Source organism: Haemaphysalis longicornis, unplaced genomic scaffold (assembly GCF_048455015.1).
Source record: "Haemaphysalis longicornis isolate Haplotype H1 unplaced genomic scaffold, Haemaphysalis longicornis Haplotype H1 scaffold_3, whole genome shotgun sequence".
Lineage (NCBI taxonomy): Eukaryota > Metazoa > Arthropoda > Arachnida > Ixodida > Ixodidae > Haemaphysalis > Haemaphysalis longicornis.
The window spans coordinates 128,551,806-128,575,861 of NW_027526335.1; the positions used below are offsets into that span (position 1 = coordinate 128,551,806).

General features: G+C 46.2%; 1 protein-coding gene across 1 annotated transcript in view; it reads right to left on the minus strand.

The window, feature by feature from the left end:
- The window catches only part of LOC144175429 (uncharacterized), a 109,514-nt gene that overhangs the window by 12,527 nt on the left and 72,931 nt on the right, over window positions 1–24,056 (minus strand). The window contains exons 2-3 of the mRNA XM_077704507.1: window positions 12,894–12,973; window positions 2,903–3,095 (exon numbers count right to left, since the gene is read on the minus strand). Of these exons, the coding sequence (XP_077560633.1) occupies window positions 2,903–3,095; window positions 12,894–12,973 (273 nt within the window). The remainder of the gene's footprint in view (window positions 1–2,902; window positions 3,096–12,893; window positions 12,974–24,056) is intronic.

The window sequence follows — 24,056 nt, forward strand, 5'->3', positions numbered from 1 at the left end:
TTATAGCTTACTGCGGAAGACAAGTCTCCTCCAATAAACCGTATTGTGAGAGGAACAGTCCATCGTCCTTGACTACGTGACGACATGTATTGAAATATGCCCTTCGTGGCATTAGTGTATCATCAGCTTGAAAACATTTGTGGTATTTTGACCTATGTTATGGATTCTACCGCATACATCGGTGGTGGAGCAGCAGCATCACGCTCATAAACACGTGTGCTTATTTTTTAGATCAGAGATGTTGAAACACGGCTTTGTTCCAGTATATCATGCCCCCATTGCAGTCTTCATTGCACTACACCCTGCGTATATAGTCGGTCATAGTAACACGCCCTGTTAAATATGAAACATGAAGCTGTAGCCACTAGTTTTAGCCTACCGCCACGATAGCATGTTCGGTCCGGCGATGATGTACACAATGGCTGTGGAGGCCCTAAGGTTAACTTTTTTTTAATCTGCGGACGACTACATTTGGTTACGATACGAAAAGTACCAATTAAAAACACACAATTTACAAGGAAACAGCGAAATGCTAGTTGCACTTAGATAAACATATTTACCACAGGATGGTGCACCGGCTCGATCGACCACTTTGAACTCCAAACACCTCAGTTTTATTATACAAAAGCCACGCCTCCAAGGGCACGTCGCAATAGAGTGTGGAGAAGGATCACTGACATACTATGGGTTTCTGATTGGCCGCAGCAACAAACACCAAATGTTTGTGCACAATGATAACGTGATACACACTCTCACTCATAGACATCATGATACAAGCACAACACAGATTAAAACCGACCAACTAAAAGCAACTCAAGGAGCTGTGTAAGTAAGCGCAAAATGAAGAAGGACGAACGAAGTGAACGGGACACGGCGCTTATCAACTCATTTTATTTTCACTATGATGTACGATTTTATACAGGAAGATACACAGCTAGTGAAAGAAAGGAGGAAAGGGGGGAGGAGCACAAGCAAGTACAAAAAAACAAAAAAATTGAAGGATGACATTTCAAACGGTCGCGTTACAAATGCACTTTTGCACGGTAAAATCTAATGATTTGATAAGTATTGCAGTTCTTTCTTTGTCAATGCTCAAGAAGCTGTGCTAACGCAGTTGTCGTTTAATTAAACTATCTGGTGGGCCTCGATGATCTCTCGTGTCAACTGATCCTCGTGTCGAGCTACAACCCTAGTCTTATCAAAAAGTGGCTTACACTCACAATCTCTGCAGTCTCTGCAGTGTATGCCCAGATGTCCTTTAATCTTATTATCTACATTATTCCTGTGTTCTCTAAGCCGATCGTTTAAGCAACGACCCGACTGTCCGACGTACTGCCTGCCACACGGTAGAGGTATAGAATAAACTGTGCCTACTGAGCAATTCACGAACTGGTCCCGATGCTGCGTTGCGCACTTGCCTTTCTTTTTTTTTTTCTTTTCTATTGACTCTGTTCATTAGCATCGACAATTTGTTGGGAGCAGAGAAGACAACGTTAACGTTGACGCGCTTTCCTATTTTCTTGAGATTGTGCGAAATACCATGTAGGTACGCCACGACAGCGCACTTCAACTTTTCTCTTTCTTTCTCCCTGGGTTCCACGTCTGGCTTGTTCCTAAGCTGTTTAAGCATCTTATCCGCGACCGACAACAGAAGAAATGGAGGGTACCCGGCAGATGTTAGACGTACTGTCTGTTTTCTGAAACTATCTTCCACGACATGGGAGCAGGATTTCATCAGGGCATTGGTAAAACAATGCCTAGCGATCCCACGTTTGGTCAGCTTTGAGTGTGCCGACTGAAAAGGCAGAATCGGTTTCTGGCTACGCGGATCATACTCCCAACAGACGTGATTGGGACCGAACGAGAGCCTGAGGTTGAGGAATTTTATGGACCACTCACTTGGAGTTTCATGTGTCAGAACAAGAGGGGCCAGACACTGTCGAAACTGTGACAAAACACTGGTTACGGTGGACGTGAAAGCACTACGCCCACAGTCTAGGAACACAAGAAAGTTGTCGACATATTGGCACACCTTAACGACGGCCGACCGCTCTAAGCGAGGAGCTAGGAGCCTGTCCAGTGAGCCTAGGTACAAGTCGCTCAGGATGGGAGCTCAGCACGACCCTATGCAAATGCCTTTTCTCTGAATATAAAATCTGTCCTCCCATGTCGCGTACGTGGAATTCAGGTAGAAGGAAAGCATTTCCAGGAAGCTGCTTGTCGAGATTCCACACGCATTCTGGAAGCGTACGGCATCATAGCGGTCAATGCAATCCTCCAGGCAACGGAGCAGATTATCGTGCGGTATGGTATAGTATAAGTCTTTCACGTCAACCAAGAAAGCAACAAGTTCTTTGTGGTCATTTTCTTTCAAAAAGATAATGACGTCCTCCGAGCGTCTTATAAGAAACGGATCTTCGATTGCCAATATTTCCAGCTTTTCTTTGAGAAACAGCGCGAAAGGTTTCTGCCAAGTGTCCCTCTCGGAAACAATAACCCTAAGGGGCCAGTCAATCTTATGCGTCTTCATTGAAAAAAAAAACATTCTTAAACCAACGCTTGGTCTTTTACCAACACTCTGGGCCAATAGGTTTAGATTTAGTTTTTCACACAGTTTCTTGGCCTCTGTTCCGACACGTGACAGGCACACATTGCTTTTCATCTGAAAGGAAGCATCTATTGCATCCTGCGCTTTTGCACGATACAAGGAAGTAGGCAAAACGGCGAAACCGCCCTCTTTGTCGGCCGCTAGCAGCGCGAGCGACTGCTCCCTCAGGAAGGAAACAGTGCGTGCTAAAGGCAGGCTCCTGGGAGCGTGACCATGATGAGACAACACATCAATTCCTTCCGAAACACAGCGCTCAACATCAGAGTCATGTGCCAACCTAGCAACTTGTCTCACCATCGCGACCTTCTCCGGGGCTGACTTCCTTGGCTGCACGGCGAACTTGGGTCCCAGGCTGAGCACGCACTCGACGTCCTTCGGCAGGGAGACACCATCCAACGTATGCACCTTGTTTCTTGCCAGCTGGGGCTTCTTGGGGACGAGGGTCCTCAGTCGGTGCAGTGTCGAATCCCAGATGAACTCCGTTGTCCTGTGGGTGATTTTTGAGTATTCTGCCCATAGATAGAGCCCTGGTACGCATTCCGCCTGCTGAGCCCTTGAGCCGAAGGTACAGGCAGTCCTTGTAGAGCCGTGATTGTCGTTGCCATTCCGACCTGTGGATCTTGCAAATTCTTGTCCCGTGGCCTAGAGATGGATCGAAGCCTTGGAATAGCATGTTCACTTCCCGTGGCAAAATGTTATGTCGAATGCAGAAACCAAGTGCCCGTGCACGGCATTCACACATGGCGATGAGCGCGACGAGAGAGCAAGGCTTTAAGGAAAAACAGTCGAAAGGGCCCCTTGTACTAGAACTATACTTCATCAGAGTGGTTTCCTGGGCGAGTTGGTCATTCATCGTGTAAGTCAGCGCAAAATGAACAAGGACAGACGAAGTGAACGGGACACGGTGCTCCGTGTCCCGTTCAGTTTGCCGTGTCCCGTTCACTTCGTTCGTCCTTTTTCATTTTGCGCTTACACGATGAATGATCAACTCGCCCAGGAAACCACTCTGATCAAGGAGCTGGTCCTGGCCCCTCGGGCGGTCTCTCTAAATATAATGCTTACAACGCGAACAACGGAACGAAGGACGAAGAGTGCTGCTAAGCGGACAAATGTTTGTCCGTGTAGCCGCTCTCTTCGTCCTTCGTCTTGTTGTTCCCGCTATAAACATTAATTCAATCGAGTACCAATTTCCCCAAGCTCTCACGTTAATCAGTTACTCTCCAAAGTGTCGTTCACACGACGCGCACCGAAATTATGCCAAGCGTCGACGAACGTTCTGCGTTTGTCTACACGTCGCGCGCATAACAAAAGGATCTGTCAGACTATGGTAACCTGTATCCGCCGTCACGGCGACACCCTAGACCCATAACGAATCGGAAACTCACTGCGTACCTTAAACTTTACAACTTCTCCAGACGCGGCGGCGCGCCTTTCTCTATTCGTCCCTGACCCCACGATTGACCTCACAGCGAGCGTAACCCTGCGGACCAATACGCACCCTCGCCCGAGTAGATGACCAGCGCCAGCCCGTAGTAACTGTCCTTTTTTGCGCCCCCTCTTGTCGTCCTTCTTACCATTTCGAAGTCGTTCCTCCAACTAGCCCAAATTTTGGCGTTAAAAAAGGACTATTTAAGCGTTTCTAACTAAATGGCGACGCATTTCAAGCGGCTACCATTCATATCCATGCTTGTTTGGTGGTGCGTACACCGCACGTTCGAAGTAAATGTGGCCGAGGTGATATTTCAGTGCAGTTGGCCTTTAGGCAAGCAGTGAAGTTCGCTAGGTGCGTCGGCCTCAACTTCATACTAGCTCGGGCATCGGGCAAGGAGCTCGGGCATCGGAAGTCCAATCTCCACAATTGAAAAATTCTTAGGACAGAAAGATAGTGAGAGGGCTTTTTTTAGTTTGAAGAGGAATGCTTTAGGTCAAGTGCTAGTTGGTGGACCAGCAGGTACTGGTGTTTGCCCCACTGGACATCAGGAGTTGCGTTGGCGTCTATAAGTGCGACTCGTGGGCCCCTTGGGGAGAAGAGATAATCGTGTGCAGGGAAGAGCACAGAACACGGCTCTATACTGCTCATGCTAGACCGTTTTCTATAGGCAAGTGAGCGATGGGAGACAGAGTAGAGGGGTCCAAAGTATGAGGAACAGCAGGGAAGGCATTTGTGGTAGGGGTGAAGGTTCTGTAGTGGCTGAGTTTTAGGCAGTACCAGAATAGGTTCTGGAGATTGGCGGGTAAGGGGGATTAGCTTCGGGAACGTTGAGGTTAGAGGAATGGGTGTGTCAGGCATTACTAAAGCTCCCTTTGCGCGTGAAGGTAAAAAAATCAGATTAAAAATCTAGCTCTCTCCGTTGGCATTGAAAGCTTGAAGAGCGTGAATTGTGGAAGCGCGAGCTCTGTACCAAAACTCTCCCTGGACGACGAAGCACCGATATCACGTCTCACGTCTCAAGTAATGAGTGTAAATGCCCTCCAGAACCTTTTTTTTTAAATAAAGTGTGCCTCTACGCCAGAATTTTCTGAACACATACTCTTGGCGAACACATACCCTTGGCAAAGTTTGTAAAACATGGATATTGTGAGCAAAAGTGAAAAAAACAAAATATTAAATGCCTCCGCCTGTGCCACTAGGTATAACAGGCTTAACCCAATATTAATATAAAAGAATTGGCCGAGGGGCAAAAGATGTTTTTAACCACTGAAATGGAAATAAATAAAAGGGGAAAAAGCTACCAAGCGATACCACAGCCAGGAGAGCGGGCCCGGGAAGACTCCCCTGATCTCCCCTGGGAAGGTAGCGGAAGGGGTTGGGATGAAGGAGAAGGGAAATTGGAGTATAGGAATAGGTTATGGGTGTTTGGGTCGGAATGGGAAAGCGAGATTTTTGACCTAATCCTTCCAGGTCTGACTCCTATAAAAGGACTGGTTGCTCAGGATGGGCATCAGACAGCCAATAGGAATTTGGTCGACCCCACAGTAGGTTCCGTACTAGCTAAACTTTTCTTTGTGCGAACCATTTGTGCTCATACCTCATTCCATTTGTTAACGTCGCTAGCATCAGCAACAGACATGCGTTTAAAGAGTTTATTTCTAATTACCTGCTCAGTGCGTCTCTATAGGACGTTCCAAACGCCCTGTGGCCTATTTCGGGTAGCAACCAAAAACAGTTACTTAGTACATTTTGTTCCAACGTCGAGAAGAAACCGGAATTTTGATTACCCCTAGGCTGCATCATAGCCACAGACTTTGGTATTGCTTCGGATAATTCTGGTGATAGCACACCGTTAAAGCGGCAACCACATGGAGCGTTTTGGTCGCGTCTGGCGGCCGTCGGCGTCTGCTGGTGGCGAAGCGAAAAATGTTGGAGCACAATTTACCCCACCAATATCCGACAGAATGAAATGTTAGCTAAAAACTGCCTAATTAGTCATATTGGCCCTTTCTTTCTTCAATTTGGTCCTCTCCAATGCCTGTTTCACGTCGCTGCTAGAAGGCGCCGACGGACGCCTGACGCGAGCAATGCGCTCCATGTGGTAGCCGCGTTACCGGTGCTCGCGAAGGAGTGCGTTGCGTCCGCTTCCAATTCATGTTGATTTCGCTAAATCTTTTCCACTCAGGCGGTTTTTAAAGCAAAGCATTGCTACTTTCGTCCAGCGGTTTCCCGGAGGATACGCAAGATAACCTTTTGACCGGAGACACACTCCCGGCGACACACCCCTCGAAGCGCATTGCGCGATTCATTGGGCCCGCTTTCGGCGCTGCGCACAAGGCCTCGTTTTCACTCGTTCTGCTCATGTGAGCGGCGGCCGCCTCCGCGGTAGCGAGCGATCAGTTGATTGGCAGCCGACCACCCCCGCAGCTACCCATGCATGCGCCCATAGGTTGTATCGGCCTACCTGACTCGTCTAGCGCATGGTGAAGAGGAACGGCGCGTTCGCCACCTTCGCCGGGCCTCCTTCTGGGAGCGATGCAAGGGACCTAACGGCTTTGCGCCGTGTTAAAGAAAACAGCTACATCAAAGGTTAGCCAAGTTAAACCAAGAATCAACAAAACTAAGCCAAGCTTTTCCTTTGCATATCCAGGTTTAGCTGAGCTAGGCAGCAGCCATTTTTTAATTGTCTCATAGCCATGAAATAACGTTTTTTTTTTATCTGGATCATTCTGAGTTCCAGCTACAACCCACAAAGATGTCCAACAACGTCGGCACTGTTGTGTGATACCACGACGGGGTCCTTGGTAACATCCACACTCGCCTCTCAGGCGCACACACGCGGCAATGTCCTTCCGCTGCCAGTCTCGGCTTCTTAGGCGAGTTTTTTTTTTTTTTTAACGCGTGGAGCTGCGCCTTTTTTTCTGTCGGTAAAATCTCATAACGGGTGAGCACCAACACTAACTCTTCCTCGCGACTACGGCCGCGGGTCAGCCTACTTAGAGCCTTTTCAGAGGCTTGCGTCTACACACACAGACGATTTCTAAAGAAACACCATCCTAACAATAGGTGCGCGATATTACACGTATAAAAATGCCACACCAAAAACTTTCACGCGTACACGAAAGGAAACAAGGCTTGAGCCGAACCTATCCCCAATCTAACCATAGACAACCAAGAAGTACCAACCAAACGACCGGCTTTGAATTGCGGTGGAAGTGAACGGGCTGTTTCCCACGCGAAACGCAACAAAAAAAGTGAAAATGAAAGCTTCATTCATAAAAATTCATTTAAATGTTAAAAGACTAAAGAAACACAAACTTAGATAATATTTTCTGTCGAAATATTTTCCACTTACAGTATTATGGGATCCAACGGCTCAACAGAACGAGACGACGTACAGTCATGGACAAATTAAATTAGAACAAAAAAATGCGAACCAGAACACACAAATAGCGCGATTTCTTTCCGCGCAAAAGAAAGAGACTGAAAATGTGTCTTTCTAAATATACCCCTAGTGAGCCGTCATTTTGTCTCCACTATCTATATTATTTGAATTTCCGTGTTCTTGTTCGAATTTTCGTGTTCTCATTTCATTTGACCATGACTGTATGTGCCGTGTAACTACGTTCGACTGTTGACCAGTTGAGCGGCGGTTTGGCTTCTCAACGGCCATTGGTTCGACGGCAGTTGAAAATACCCGTGTAAGGCCTGTGCTACACGGCAACTTTCAATTGACAATTGAACGCTCCATTACAATCCACCCCATGTATTTACAATCGAGCATTCGATGGACAATTGCTTCGAAGGCCTTCGCAAGGCATTTGGTACGGCCGTGCAGGCCAAGTATAACAGGAGTATGAGTCGGCGTCAGCCAATTCCGCAAGATAGACGTACTACGTCATAGGCTAAGTGCTTAGGAGTAGCTAATAAATCGCCACTTTTATTGGCTTCTCCCACTATACTGCTTATTTTATTGCTTCTCCTTTTAAAATTCGTACGAGAGTTATTTCAACGGGGGAATTTTTCGACTGAACTAAAGTTCTATGTTGTCCTTCTAATGGGACCGCGATGGAAAAGTTATACTACTTCAGTTAATACTAATACTTGCCTGGTTAGCTCAAGTCATCCAAATTTTAAAGCAAAACTCAGACGGTTAGGCTAAATAACGAAAACACACAAAGTGCGCCATCTTACTACGCACTTCCTCGTACTTTTGTTATGAAGTCGTATGAACTAAGTTGAGCGATTGGCGACCACCGACAATACCCGTGACAAAAAGACATGATTGCGCTTTCTAGTGGTTATTACGGTCAAGTTTGATTGCGTCTATGAGGTTATTGTTCGAAGTGGACAACCTCATTGCTTCAATTTGGTACATTCAAAATGACTACTGTGCTGATGTTGTACGGGAGAAATTTAGACTTCGTTAATATTTGAGTTATGTTAGTGAACACCAAATGCTTCGGGGCTCGAACTAAGTTTATAAAGTTATCGAAGACTAGTCCTTTCAAATGTGTTACATCTACGTATATAAACAAGGATATATATCTATGCAAAACATGATTCATTTCTGTGATTATATTTCGTGTTAATATTCAGCCCATTTATGGAAAGTTAAAGATAAGGGGCTTAACTTAAATAATCATCTGCTAAACGTTCTTTTCTTGAACGCTCCTTCTTGCTATTATTCCTTCTTTAGAAATTGGCGCAGTTTGCACAAGTTGTGCAAGGTCGGATAAACCGCAGAGCTGGGGATCCACCTAGCTTCTTCCCACACTGACAGAGTATCCGAGGACAAAAGGTGCAGCCGGACACCAGCAGTGCAAAGCTGTGTTGTACGTCACTGTAAATCAAAAAGCATTAAAGTATGTACGGTGTTCTTTTATTCAGTGGCAGTCGTCGCCGTACGTTTCGTCGTCCTCTTCCGACGGCCAGGCCGCGTAGGGCAGATCCTCTTGTCGCGCGTTCTATCCTCGGTAGACCACTTCTCCTTCAGCTGGAACGGCGGCCGTCTGCACGTGCGAATTGTGAAGTAATGGCTTGACAGATTCGTCGTCATCGTTTTCAGCGCGGCAGACCCGTGGTGCGCTAGTCGCTACGCTACGACGACGACGGCGGCGGGGGCTCCTCATGTGGCCTAAGCCCACGCACAAGCCTGGACAACGCGGGGCTGTTGCCGCGACGCACGCCCTCACGTGTCCTGGGTATTTGTTTTTGCTACAGCCCTTCCGCCAAGGTCGTCCTTGACGCCTCGCATAGGGGAGACCGGGTGGTCGTCGCAAGGCACGCGATCACTCGTGCTCGGGGTTATCTCTCTACGACGGGCGGATTCGTGTCTGCTGTTGAAACTCCGCGGTATAAAATGGACAGTACCAAACATCGTTTGGCGTATAATTATCAATGCGTTTTCCGTTTCTTCATAACCAGCGGTACCACCTCTATAACCACATGTCCCGGAAGGCTTTGTCAATCAGCCAGAAAAGCGCAATATTTTTGATAAGTGTTAAGTTACAGCAAACATTTATCCTTCGTTCGCTGATTCATATATGACATTTGCCTTAGTTTTGTGGTCCTAGTTTTCGGGGAGACTAATGACCATCCTATCGCATCCATTCCTCCCACTAAAGTGAAAACAAACCAAAGTCTAGCCAAATGGGAAAAGAGGTCAAAAACTGGGGGAAAAAAGAAAACGGGACGGAGTGCACGGGCTCTTCTCTTTATAGCTAGCACCCCCTAAAGAACCATCATGGCGTATTTTGCACGGCTAGCCACGCGGTTCAGTCGAGCTGGTCGTAATAGCAATTTGTCGGGCGAATACAACGGAGCCCGCTTCACATAGACAGAGAGGGAAAAGGAGGTGGGGGCTAGTGCGCGGCCACTGGCAATGGCGAGAAGGATTTAGGCGCTTAGGATCCTGGGTGGACGTCTCGCGATTACGCCACGCCGAAGGGAGGCCGCCATGTTCTGCAAGGATGGGCCCTGTCACTGCCACTTTGCGGACGCGAGTTTCTTTTTCAACGTTTGCACCAGTTCTTGAAGAGACGAGTGGGAGCGCTGAGCGCTGTAGTCATTACAAGTACTAAACGCTCCAACTGCTTGGAAACCAAACAACTGCGACTTCAGTTCCGTTGAAGGACCTCCTCGTTTCCGGCATTAGGGTTAGTTGTCCAGTGTACTTTTGTAAAGTATGCTGATTGCTTCTGCTGTGAGCAAGTTGTAAAAGAATGAAAGTAGAATGCCGCTTTCGACTGACTGCTCCAAGCTAACAAGGATAAAAGAAAAAGAAATATTCAGTGAGGCCTGAAGACGTGCGGACATGTGCTTGAACTTAAGGTTTCTGTATATCTGAAGCCAAGCTAATATTAGCTTTTAGGAGTAACTGTTAACTATATAACTTTGGCTCTGACGTGGTGAATATAAAATGCCTGCCAAACCTGCGCACTCATGATCCGATTTGCGGAAAGTTGTATAACTTTTGGGGGGATAATTTAAACCTGGTCCCGTTCATTTAGTCAAGTTCAGTTGCGGCAATTAATGAAAAAAATGCGTTGTGACCTCCTTTTGTTATTACGCTTTCCGAGCGTAATGGCTTTTCCGCAAAAGGTGGCTTGTTGCGGCGAGCTTTTATATTTCTGAAGTTAGGTTACACCCTAAAGAACAAAGAAAATGGCTCCAATCCACGATGTGAAGGTGGTTGGAAAGTAAAGCTGTAAATGAAACCCGCAACAATTGCTCATTGCGACGTCACTTGAATTCACACACGAGGCTCTACAACAAGCGAAACCAGAGATTCCGCCGGCCGTTACCTAGAATTTGCAGTGGCGGAATCCCGAACGCAGCAGCGTCGACCACGGCTGGGCTAGTAGAGCGGCGGACGCCGCCGCTGTAGCACGGGCGTGCGTCGTCAGAAAGAAAACGGTGAGGAGCGTCTTTCGAAGGGTGAGAGCGGAACCTAGCTATCCTGATGTGCTAGCTCGGGGATAAACGATCGCCCGACACAAGCGCGGAGACCGAAACAATTCGGCATATGAGCATAGTGATTCCCATTTATACTGATTTAAACGATCATTATTTTGTAAGTTTGAGATTTGCGAGAAAGCTGAGGGAACTCTTATAATCGCTATTTATCAGCGCCAGTTGCTCCTTTCGCCCTTTGTACTGTTAAAACACAACCTAAATGGTATTCACCAATTTGGAAACGGACTCCCATTCGTGGCAAGCAGTGCGCAAAAGATAGTGTTTGTTCAGCGGTCTGTATGCGGTCTCTACATTTTGTTTTCTCGCCCTGCAAACCAATCTTTAACGTATATGTGCCGCACGACCACTTAATTCCGCCGTGTCCGCGTTAGCCAGGAGGTGCTGTCGAACCCAGCGCTTCTTGGTGGCCCTGTCTTTTCGTGTTTTCGTCTAGTTTTCGCGCTGTTACCCGCCATGAAACAGTACCAACTAGCCCAGCCTTCAACACTCGAACAATTTAATCTAGCCGTGTGAAGGAAGCCCGCAATGGACGCGAACCTACGCCTGAACAGGCCGAAAACAACCGTTGCTAAAGCCGACGACAAATTCGGGTCGCACATGCGCCCGCCGGCGTGAACATGCGGGAAACGCTGGGTAAATTCGCCGCACCATCTACACTGTGCTTCGTGAGTGAAAACCGCCCTTCCCTCCCCATCCGCGTTCGGAGTTTCTTGTCCCGCACGCCACGAAAGAATCGTTCGCTTGTAGAGGTAGAAAGCTTTGCTTCAAAACAAATTTGGATAGGGGCAGGCCTGAGCAGCGAAAATGTAGTAATCCGTAAGAACTGAATTAAAAATAGAGGCTTCCGCATCTCTCGACAAGCCGTTTCTGCACGGGTACTCAATGGAAGTTCATCACAGTATGCATGTTAAATATGGCTTGTGCAACGCAACCACCAATTACAAAAACTTTCGCGTCCTTACCCGTAGTGAATGCAAGTGGCAGCACTCCTGCGGTAACGTGTAAGTGTCATTCGTGATTGATTGTAGTTTATCTCGCCGACGCAACGCAGGCGATGAGGCGTGCCGCAGTGGAGGGCTCCGGATTAATTTTGACCACCTGGGGATCTGTAAAGTGCGCCTAAATCTCGTATACACGCGCGTTTTTGCTTTTCGCCTCCATCAGAAAAGCGGCCGGCGCGGCAGGGAATCGACCCGGCGTCCTTGTGCTCATGTGTCATTCTTGAAATATTTTGGTCCACTGGTTTAGAATTTGGTTTGCGTGCTTGGTTTAGCAAAGACATTCACACAACACACAGGATTATATGGTATCAAATCTGCATCACCAATTGCATTCTCTTGGGGAGTTGGATTGCAGTAAGCCTCATCCATGCCTTACGTTCTACCTGTCTTCACCGTGGCTAGGAGTTCATCATCGTTTACATTCCAAGTCCATATATATCCCGCCTTGTCACAGCAAGGTTGCTTGACTGTTTCTTGTTGAAAAAGGCGTTCTCCACGTTGGTACCAGAGTTATATGTCCAGTGAATTAATTAGAGAATGCACTCCTCGTCGTTCATGACACAGTGCTCCATATATATTGGGGAACAGGAGAAACGTTCGTGTTTAGTTGAGATACGTGTTTGTTTGGACCAATCTGAGCGTAGGTTTCTTGTTGTTTTAAGTGCAGAGCACTTTAGAGGCTCGCCAAGTCGCCGTAGCTCGCTCGCTGTCACGCTGTCAAGCGACTGCCGGAATCAGGCGGCGCCTCAGCCGGAATCGGGCGGCGGAATCAGGCGGTGCAGATTGCCTAACTGCATCAGAAAAAGTTTTTATACGTACAACATTGCACCCGTTTTCCGCAAAAATAAAAAAAGGAACCGGTGCTAGGGCCCACATATCCAGCGCTTGAGATCTGGGTGCTCCCAGGATGGAGCCCCGTGCCTCGGAGGCGTTGTGCTCGCGCGTCTCTAAGACCTGCGCAGGTTCACAGCAGGTGTTCAACGTCAGCTCCAGACACAGGAGACACACAGAATGCGCAGGTGTCCGCAAGCGCCGCGAGATAACGGGCAGGACAAGCGTGGGTAACTGCTGGGGATAACACCACCCCATCCCGAAGCCGCCACAGCATGACCGTCCAGCGATACGTCAAAAACGCCGTGCCCAAACCGGGCTAGGAATACAGAGGCTCCCCAGGATAACAGAGGTTAGAAGGTTAGAAGGGTTAATGAATAATATAGTTTGTAAATTGAAATAACATAATCTATATATACAGAAGGAGGTCCCAAAGTGACACACTGTCGGGGGGACCCCTTTCAACAACGTTATATGGTAAAAAAATTCACCGAGGTGTAGCCGCCTGCGATATTGCGGTTGTGTACTCAAAATTATACAATAAAAAGCGAAAACATGGCAAGAAAAAAGCATGGTACCGGGTAGGTTGTGTGCGTTGTTCAGGCGACGTGGAATGCTTACATAAATACAACACCCTGATGCGTTAAGTGATGCGATCTGAATAGCTTAAAAACGTTTTTTTTTAATCTACAGTGAAATAATGTAAGAATTGAGGCAATTTAATTTGAACCCGCATTCTGTTTCAGGATATAATGCCTGAAAACGGAACTATTTGTTCCCTGTAATTGGTGCGTGCTTTTGGTAGAGGTGGTTGTGGTGCTAAAAAAATCTGGTAATGTTAGAGTTGGTGAGGTGATCATGGGGAAAGCCATCAACGACGATGACTTGAGAGCGAAGGCGATAGATCAGTACTCCCAACTTAAAGGGAACCTGCAAAAGTTTCGATAAACGCTTTCACTATTTCCTTCGCGTCTGGAAGCACTGCGAAAGCTACAGTTATCGCCAGAACGGAGCGGCACTGCGTGATTTGCTCGTTGCACCAGATACGCCTTCCGTTTCTGCTTTGTTTTTGTGGCTTTATTTTTAAAGTTGCTATCGAAAAGAGTTCATTTCTGCAACTGAAGGAAAACCGGCCAACAGCCGCTACATGGCCTCACTGACATAATTCGGGCCGTCGAAAAACGTCCAGACTGGGAAAGAGAGAAACATCTTTTGAGCGTGTTTCCAAGTTATCTGATGGGCTTAAAGCAGTAATTTCTGGCTGAGGTACTTTGAGACCCTCTAATATAAGTACTTGTTGTGTTGGGTGACTGCGTTCTGCAAGCATTCAAGATTACAAAAAAGTTGAAAGAAGTGTTGCAGGGTTCCTTTAAGCAGCACTAAGCGTCTGTGTAGAAGGATTTTTAAACTGTTTTAAATAGAATATTAGGTGGCGTGTATGGGCTGGGGCTGATTATGCGAATATCTTTGTTTTGTAAGTATTCAATTCCAGGTAGATGCATTTGGTAAGTGTTCCCCTCATGAAATGCAATAGAAAATGTGGCTGTGAGCGAAGGCATTGTAGTGCAAACGAAATATGTGAAATGAGAAATTAAAACGGGATCGCAGCAAGACAAGGATACCAAAGAATAACTTCTGAATGAGGGATTTAGCATGCAAATTGAATTTTAAATGGGGGTGTAAGGTAATTCCCAGCCATACAGCAGATTTTGAGGCGGCTATGCTGTGGCTACGAAGTAAAACTGAGCAAGTTGAAGGAAGCTGGTTTTGATCTCTATGAAAGACCATAAAGCTGATTTCAGCGAGGTTTATATAAAGCTGGTTTTTTTCACACCAGAGGCAAATATTTTTTAAATCATTGTTGAGTCGATCCGTTACATTTGTCAAGTTTCGTCCCCAACAAATAGCGTGGTGACATCGGCATGGAGGATGCAGTAAGCGTATTTAAGGCAAGCACGTAAATCATTGATGTACAAGAGGAAAAGGAGATGGCCCAACATGGTACCTTGTCATGCACCCGTGTTAATAGTTGCTGGTTGTGATAAGGAACCTTTAATTTGTACGACGTGATTCCGGTTATCAAAATAACTCTGTAAAAGATTTAAGGGCCCACATATTCGGAGCGATTCAAATCTACAAACAATACATTATGGTTAATCGTGTCAAATGCCTTTGTAAAATCAATGAACAAGGCTCCGGCCCAGTATCCCTTATAAATAACTGATTTGCTAAATTTTCCTGTGTTTTGCTAAGTTTTGCTAAATTTAGCGAAGTTTTATTAAATGTTTTGCTAAATGTTCGCTAAAATTTGAATAACTCGACAATTCTTGGGCCCACAGAAAAGTGCAACCACCTGCTGTGAACGCCGGAGCAAGGACTAGGTTGATTTGTAATCGGAGTTTGTGTAGAAACTATGCAAGTAGAGTCTTTACACTCCGTTCGTTGTCCCGTTGTTCCCGGACCATAGAGAGCACAGGGTTGTCTAACTTTTCCGCAGCCCTGCCAAAAGGTCACTGTTGTTGGCGGTGCGAACGATAAACACTTTTTAGGCTTAAAATAGTGTAAAAAGGGCGACAAAGGAAGCTAATGCACCTTCAGAAGTCTTTCTTGCAAGCTGAGTTTCAAACTAGCCATTGTTTGTACCTATACACAGCAGTTGCTTACTTTTCCAACGGCCAGGCGTCAGTAGATATTTGATCAGTAAGCCAGCGTCTCAGCTCAGTCCTTGATAACCGTGCGTAAAAAAGCAAAACCGACAAACGCTGGCTCAGTATCACTGTGGTCGTGCGCGGCAATATCGTCAGCGCAAAACTTCTCTCGCTCTCTCACTCTTTTCGTCTGGCTCTCTGAGACGAGCCCATGCAGATATGGAGTGCTGCCTGCTCCGGTAGTAACCATCATGCCGGATACTTAAGTAGCTACACAAGAAAGGTTGAACCCTACTAGGAAGGCTCGTAGGAACACAAACAGCACTCCCTTACCAGAAAAGTATGTGATCACCCTGGTGTAGTAGTTCGCCGCCACCTCCCATGACTAACCAACTCAACTCTATACGCACTCAGCTTCCAGCAGATGTAGAGCACCTGACCATAGTGGTGGTGAGAACAGCGATACAGCAGAGGGTGCTAAGAGTTGTTTCTGAGCTTGGACAGGCCGCCTTTGGAACTTGGCCCTGGTAACGTTCAACAAACGTATATTCTCTAGCGAGGAAGGCTCGCATGCACTACTAGAGGAGCTCTCGCACTTTAAGTGGGATGTTATAGGGTTAAGCGTAGTTAGGGCAGGAGAGGACTTCATCGAGCGGACTAGCGGCCATATTCGGTGCTTAGGTACTACAGTGGACCCCAAGAAAAAAAGAACGCGGGTTGGGATTTTTTTTTCCACAGAGAAACAGCAGGAAACGTGGAAGAATTTGTCAGCATAAGCGGGATAATCGCGGCTGTTTGACCAGTCTAAACAAGCGATAAAGGGCAAATTTAACGTAGGTCTATGCACTTACAACCATATGGGATGATGAAGCCAGAAAGAGCTTCTACGAGGACGGTGAATCAGCTTTGAAGAAGGCAAAAACACAGTTCACTGCTGTGATTGGAGACTTCAACGCAAAGTTGGGGCTAAAAATAAATACGAATAAATCTAAAGAAAGAAGAAATAAGCACGCCAAACGCGTCCTGTTAAGCTTAGGAAATGTAACGCTAAAAGAAGTAAAAGAATTTAACTTCCTCTCACTCGTGGTTAGTGCTCTAACCCCAACCACGAGAGAGATATCCGGCGTAGAATTGGTATAGGTTGGGGAGCCGTGGGCAAGCACTCACAAATAATGAAAAGTAAGCTGCCTCGATCTACCACTCAAAAGAAAGATCTTCAACCGGTGCACACTGCGTTGCTGGCATACGGAGCTGAAACTTGGCGCCTAACTGAACAACTAGAAAGCTAACTTAGGTCTGCTCAGCGATCCATGGAACGTATATTGTTAGGCGTAATACCCAGGAACAGGCAAATGCGCTACCTGTATCAGACAACAAACTAGAATGCAATTTATATTTGATATGAAGAGGAAGAAATGGACTTGGGCTGGCCTTGTGATGAGATGAACCGACAACCGGCGGACAATTATATAGGGTAACGGTGAATACCACAAGATGGGTATAGAAGAAAGAGAAGGCAATTAAGCCGATGTAGCGATGAAATGAAAAAATTCGGGGTAATCTGTGGACTCGAGCTCCACAGGTCAGGTGAGGTTGGAGATCAGGGGAAGTGGCCTTCGTCCTGCTGAGGACCTGAGTAGGCTGATTATGATGATTATAATGATGATGACGAGGATGCTGGTGGTGGTGATCCAAGCGCCAACACTATAGCGTCCGCGCTTAGATGGGTTTCTTTCCCAAATGTGGCGCAAATTATCCCTTTGAAGAAGAAAGAAGCCCGCGATTAAGGGCGACTCAAGGGCACCAGTTCGGTGAAGAAGCGTTACCCCTTCATACGGTGATTCTGAATTCAATGCAGACCATCTCCTGTGTGATGTACCTAGAGGCTTGTGGTTCGATGAACGGACGAGCAGGAACGGCTGAGACAGAGCGCGCTAGGAACTTTTGTAGGCAACGTTCATGTTGCGCAGAAGACAATGTTCCGGATGGATGGTAGTCTTTGACAGCAGGTGAGAGAACCCACGTTTCCGAGTCCCTGAGGGTAAATCACGTAGTAAGGTAGCTCACATAAGTTAAGTCATTGTCACATAGAGCCTAGGTTTTATGGGGATAATCAACTCTTCGCTATGCAACATTAGCTCAGCCAGGACACCACCATGGGTACCAGCCGGAAAATACAGGGCGAATAAAAAATCTTTTCTTTGTAGGGAAAACTTCGTGTGGAGGTGACACTTGTTGTAAGTAATATATACGAATAGGCAGAAACTATTTTTTGTCACCATCGCCACCATCCTTGACATCGGTTTTGTCATTTAGGCAGGCTGCGCCGTGCGACGGAATGAGCAATGACCCCTTCCCCCTAACGAATGAAGCTATCGGCGAGAATCTAAAAAACCAAATATTCCGCGGCCAGTTTAACACCACTGCAGGACAGGTAATGCATCACCTTTTTCTGGTAAGGTATGTGACCAAATGCTCGAAATTGTTTTTAAATCCTGGCTCGTATTGGCATAATTTTGAGAGGTTCTTTGCGCCAAAAATCCAAACCATCATCATCATCGATTTTGAGAGGCAATCGAGAGAAAACACATTTTATTTAAAAATTCGAAATAAATAAATGCCGTGTTCAAAAGCCCGCCAAATACTCAAAACACATTGTTTCAAAATTGTGATGACTTGGAACCGCCTATATTATTTTTATACCCCTAATATTTGTATCCCGGAAGTAGCACAGTTAAATACGCAATTTCCACACGGCAAAACTAACCGAGCAAGGAGAACGACTCTCATAAGAAAACGTTTCTACGAAAGGAGGTATAATTTGCTTATTCGACTGAAGCAATTGCAAAAGTCGGCACGTGGAGGAAGTATGACACCAGGGAAATCCCAAAAATAAGTGAAGTCGTTTCCATCCAACCAAAAAAAAAAAAAAAAGAAAGCGCAGATTGCCCCCGCGCCTCTCCTACAGCCAACCAACGTGTCGAACGGTAGAACGTTAATAAAGCACGCCAACTCCAAAGAACAGCGAAGTGCACTCAGACGTTGACGCCAAACACCTACTATGAAGAAATACAAGAATCGAACAGCAGTGGGCAGTAAATTAATCTATTTCGGGGCTTATTCGCACCGCCGTTCAATATGATCCCTACGACTACTCTCCGACACCGAAGAAAAGAAAAGTGCCCAGTAGGCGGGTGAAGGACGTCGCGGTGAAGTTGGCCAGGATTGCGGAAGGGACCACTACGCCACAAAGAGCCCTGCACAAGCTGCCGGAAGCCGAGGGAAGGGCAGGATCGTCACAGCATGTGCCACTGCGGCGTCACAAGTATGAGTACGAAAAACGATGGCGGTAAAGAAAAAAGGCCGGCGGGATCTCGTTTATCTCTCGGACACGCAGCAAGCTCTGGCGCTGCGTGCTCAGTGGTTTGTCGGCAACAGCAGCATCGGACACCGTCGTCAGCCGTCATCCATCCTGCCTCTCTCCTTTGATTTGACGCACCGCTTATCCGGCAATGCTACGACCAGCGGTAGTACGACCGCGTCTCCCTCCTACTCGGTGGTAGTGCTAGTCGTCCTCCGAAAGCGGCGATCTCGCGACAACGCCCATGGGACCTCGGGCTGAGTACGGTCTGATTAAGGAGAGGAGTTTTGATCGTAGGGCGCATTGCCTGTCTTACGAACCATTTTCGCTGCAAGGATTGCTTTCCCCTTCGGTCCTTGATGCTGGACGAGAAATCTCACTGGAAGCACTAGGAACATTGCGGACTTTTAAATTATGTGATAGCTGCGACATTTATGACAGCCAAAATGGAGACGTTAGAGATTTAGCTGTTATGTACATCGATTTTGGAGGCCATTGATAATGCGAATAATTTTCTTTCTTTTTTTTTGCGCAACAGCAGGAGTGTCCTTTTCGCCGCTCGGTTTTTTATATGCGGAATATAAAAAAAGTTGTGAAAAGTGAGAGAGAATGACGTAGGTTAGGAAGAGAAAGAGGGAATTATGAAATTCATATAGTGTAAGGAAAGCAATTAGAGTGGTCGAGTCCACAGGTAAGGCATGCAGACCAGCTTTAGCAGAAAGTTGGGTGATTCCATGCCAGTGGAGACCCGAGAATTTTTTAATCTTCCGGATATTCCTAAAAAGTTTATTTTACCCATTTGAAGTCGAGAAGTAATACTCGGTAAAATATTTTAGGTGAAACAGTTTTTTTCGCCTTCACGGTTACCTCCAAAGATTTCCAAAAGATGTAAAAAGTGACGCCTCTTAAAATGTTTTGCCAAGGAGTCATTACCAGTTGCGATAGCCTGTGTGAGCAGGGGAATAGGTATAATAAGAGGTACGCTGCCGTAAAAAATAAACGCCGAGGTAAGCGATTTTTCACGCGAATAAGCAGCGGGAATCTAAAAAAAATCGTCAAAGATTGGTCTTTTTTTTAACTTTTAATTCAATAACCGCTGTAAAACTTTCGTACTTGTTCTCTGGAACATCAACATTCATTGGAAACTTTTAAAATCACAACTTATCGCAGCATTGTTTTCGTAATGAATGAATAATACTGGAGTTTTACAAAATGGGCCACAAAAGGAACAAAACCGGCCGTGCGGGAAACCACGTACAATATTTCAGAAATATGTAGAAGATAGCTCAATGTTATTTCTAAAGCATAGAAAAAAGCTGGAACAGTACTTTTTGTTAAAACGGAGAAAGCACGGCACGCTCCTCCGTAGCGATGCTGGCCATCCTTTCCTAATACGCAATGATGACCGGCATTAGGGAGTTTTAGCCTACCGTTACAGTGTTTACGTTACGTTTACCGTGTTTTCGGGAGTCGACTGCGCATGCGCGAGAGTTACCGGGAACGGTAACTTACCAGAAAAGGCTTTACCGTCACCAGCAAGCTTCCTGAGCAGACGAAGTTTACCGTCGCGGACTGATTACAGCAAATGCAGTGCCCTCGGCGCTTTATGCTTGGTGCAGCCGATAGAAACACTCTTACTTGATACTGTTTATTACGTGTTTCTTGTGAAATAATGCTCAGGAAAGCGACAAACGACCATTTTTCTCTGATGCGCGAGCAAAATGGCTGGCCGTATACTCGTGCTAAGCCTTGCCCGCCTCAAATAGTTACGATAAGTTTCTGAGCTCGCAAAGTGCTTTTAGGCCTCCAAAATTGTACTGGGCAAGGTAGTGTAGGTTATTGAGTAATTACTATGACATATTTTAGTCATTTCTTGCCTAAATATTTGGCGCGGTGGCAAATTATATTTTACCTTGATTCTAACTTTACTCAGTAGATGGCGCCACAACACGTTTTCTTTTTAAAGCTCTGCAGGTGATGGCTACAGTATTCTCCAAACAACTACAGTTAGTGTGAATGCTTCACCCGAAAAGTGAAATATTCAAGTTACTTTAAACGAATGCAAATACAGTGTGTTGCGACGGTAATTGGAACACTTAAAAATTTTTTCCTGAGCGAACCGCCGCTCTGTTCGCGCTCAAACTTCACGCGAAGGTCGCATTTTGTGGTCTATTGTGTTTGACACCGGGAACAACGACGGTACTTACCTGTTTATCCTGAACATAAATAAAAACGATTTTCGCCTATGGGAAAATGGCGGCAATTTGGACGTGCGAGCCCGAAAACCGGGTTTTCTGATCGTCTGTTAGCTCATTTCTAGCTGCATTTTCTGATCGTCTGCTGCATCATTAGGCTCCGTACGTGAATCCCAAACATGCGTTTCACTCTGCAGGTTACTCCGTCGTTCCAACATCAACTTGCGCTGGCTCACACGTCCAAATCAGCCACCATTTTTTCATAGGAGAAAATCGTTTTTATTTATTTTAAGAATACACAGGTAAGTACCATCGTTGCTCCCGGTATCAAACAAAATAGACCAGAAATTGCGACCTTCGTGGCAAGTTTGAGCGCGAACAGAGCGGCGGTTCCAACAGGAAAAATTTTTAAAGTGTTCCAATTATCGTCGCAACACCCTGTAGATATGAGCAACAAAATTATGCATGATTTCCTTTGAGACTAATAAATCAGATGTCGCTACCTGCGTCACGGCGGCCGAAATACGCAAACCGCAAACGGAGCGCTAAAATGTGTTTTACCGTTTTCAGCGGTAAACGGAAACTCCAGGTTCCGGTAACACGGTAAACGGTAACGCAAACACGGTAACGATATGCTAAAACTGCCTATTATTGATAAAGGAAGTGTTCGCGGGTCATGAAGAAAAAAAAACCCTTTAATGCAGATATTTTTCGTTTGTTAGCCTATGTCAACACGTCCTACTGAACGAATTCAACGAAAGAGGCAATTTCACCAGCGTACTGGGCCCATGTTTTAATTCCAACGTGTTTGTCCCTTCATGCCATTGTAGAAGCACAGTAGGGCGGTTGCAGTGTATCGCTGAAAATACTTGTTCGATGGTAAAACTCGGCGTGATTTTCGCTGATACGCATCCGTGTCCTTTCGGTGCTAAATGATAGTATTGCCACGTCTTTGGAACCGCTCTAGCTGTTTCGTAGCGGCTGCTTCGGATTTGTATTTCCGCTGTGTCAGCAGTGTCGGAGACCCACATTAGGTTGGCTGTTTTTGTAGCGCGAGCTACAGCACGCAACCTTGGCCAGTCTTCGCGGGGTGACCAGTTTTGCCCTTGAGCGCTAGAGGTCAAATCACTCCCCCTTCCACAAGCGCCCGGCACGGAGCAGCGGCCCGATAACGGGGAGAAATAGGCGGCAGGGGAGAGATAGGCAGCGAGGGGAAGGGGATTTGCGCGGGACCCGTGCGTGGGGCATGACGGAGGATGGCGAAGAGGCATCCGCCGCAGCGATTAACACGCGCCATTAAGGAAGGCCATGACGACACGTGCGGTACAGAACAGTGTACGATAGAGGAAGACAATCATAGGGCTCCTGCGCTTGAGCTTGGGGGCATGCAGCGCCCCCTCGTGTCCGACACGTCTGGGTAGTACAAAAGCAGACAACCCTCGCCGCCCTCCATGTGTTTTCAATTACAAGCCAGAGTGAACGTTGGTTGTACTTAGTTTAATCGCTTTGCGGCGTGTTTAAATGACTGCATTCTCTTTGAAATACCCCTTAAAGTACACTCTTAGGCAAAAAGGACTAAAATAGGGACTAAAATACAGCCGTTAGTCTTCGCGGGCGACCGTTCATCTTTAAGGGGAGTATCTGCGGCAGAGTACGTGCCGTGTGCATAAGTTCGGACTAACTGTTCGTCCCCGCCGATCTATAAGGAGTAACGGGAAGACGAAACGCATGCAGTTAGTCTCTTTGCTGCGTCGTTAATCCCCTAATGGCGTCGTCGTTGCCCTTCTGCGAACAGTTTCATATTTCCAAAACACAAGTCATTGCAGTCACTGGGCGCTTTAGATGGTGCCACGGGAGAAAATATTGATGTTAGTTATAAGAAAATCGCCTAGGGTTAGTAGAGCGGCGGGTAATGGCAAGGAGCGGCGAAGCGCGATTGTCATACGCTTCTCGGCGAGGTTATGTTGATACGATGTGTTGCATACGATTCGTGGGAGGTAATGACGGCCAATGAAAGCTTTCAAGCGCCTTAACAGTAGCGCAAAAATTAGTAATATTAGCAAAAGTGGATTCCTGAGCGTAATGAATATGTATGTGTTTAACCGACGAGAAAAAACGCATGTTGCTGATGACCAGAGGTCGGCAAACTCACTCATAAGTCCACTCACTCAGACTCATTTGGACTCAAACTCACGCGTGAGTTTGAGTTTGAGTGAGCGCGAGGCTAGTGTGGCATGGTGAGTTTGAGCTTGAGTGAGTTTGAGCCGAGTGATCACGACTGAGTTTGAGTCCGATTGAGTTTGAGTCCATTTTGAGTTCTGAGTACATTTTGAGTTTGAGTCCATTTTGAGTTCTGAGTACATTTTGAGTTTGAGTCCATTTTGAGTTCTGAGTACATTTTGAGTTTGAGTCCATTTTGAGTTCTGAGTACATTTTGAGTTTGAGTCCATTTTGAGTTCTGAGTACAATTTGAGTTTGAGTCCATTTTGAGTTCTGAGTACATTTTGAGTTTGAGTCCATTTTTAGTTCTGAGTACACTTTGAGTTTGAGTCCATTTTGAGTTCTGAGTACATTTTGAGTTTGAGTCCATTTTGAGTTTGAGTTCATTTTGAGTTCTGAGTACAATTTGAGTTTGAGCTCATTTTGAGTTCTGAGTACATTTTGAGTTTGAGTCCATTTTGAGTTTGAGTCCATTTTGAGTTCTGAGTACATTTTGAGTTTGAGCACATTTTGAGTTTGATTACATATTGAGTTTTGAGTACATTTTGAGTTCTGAGTAAATAGGAGTTTTAAGTCCATTTGGAGTTTGAGTACATATGAGTAGCCTAGCAGGCAGCTATGGTTGGCTTTAAAGTTTCATGCGTCACTGTGGGCTCGGAATTCAAGTTACCTACCTGCGGGTATGGCACCAATCGCGATCTGCATGATCGGTTGGGAGGGAGGTGGTGTCTGATTTTTTTTAGTTTCTTGTTGAATTTTTATGACCATAAGCACTTGCTGTA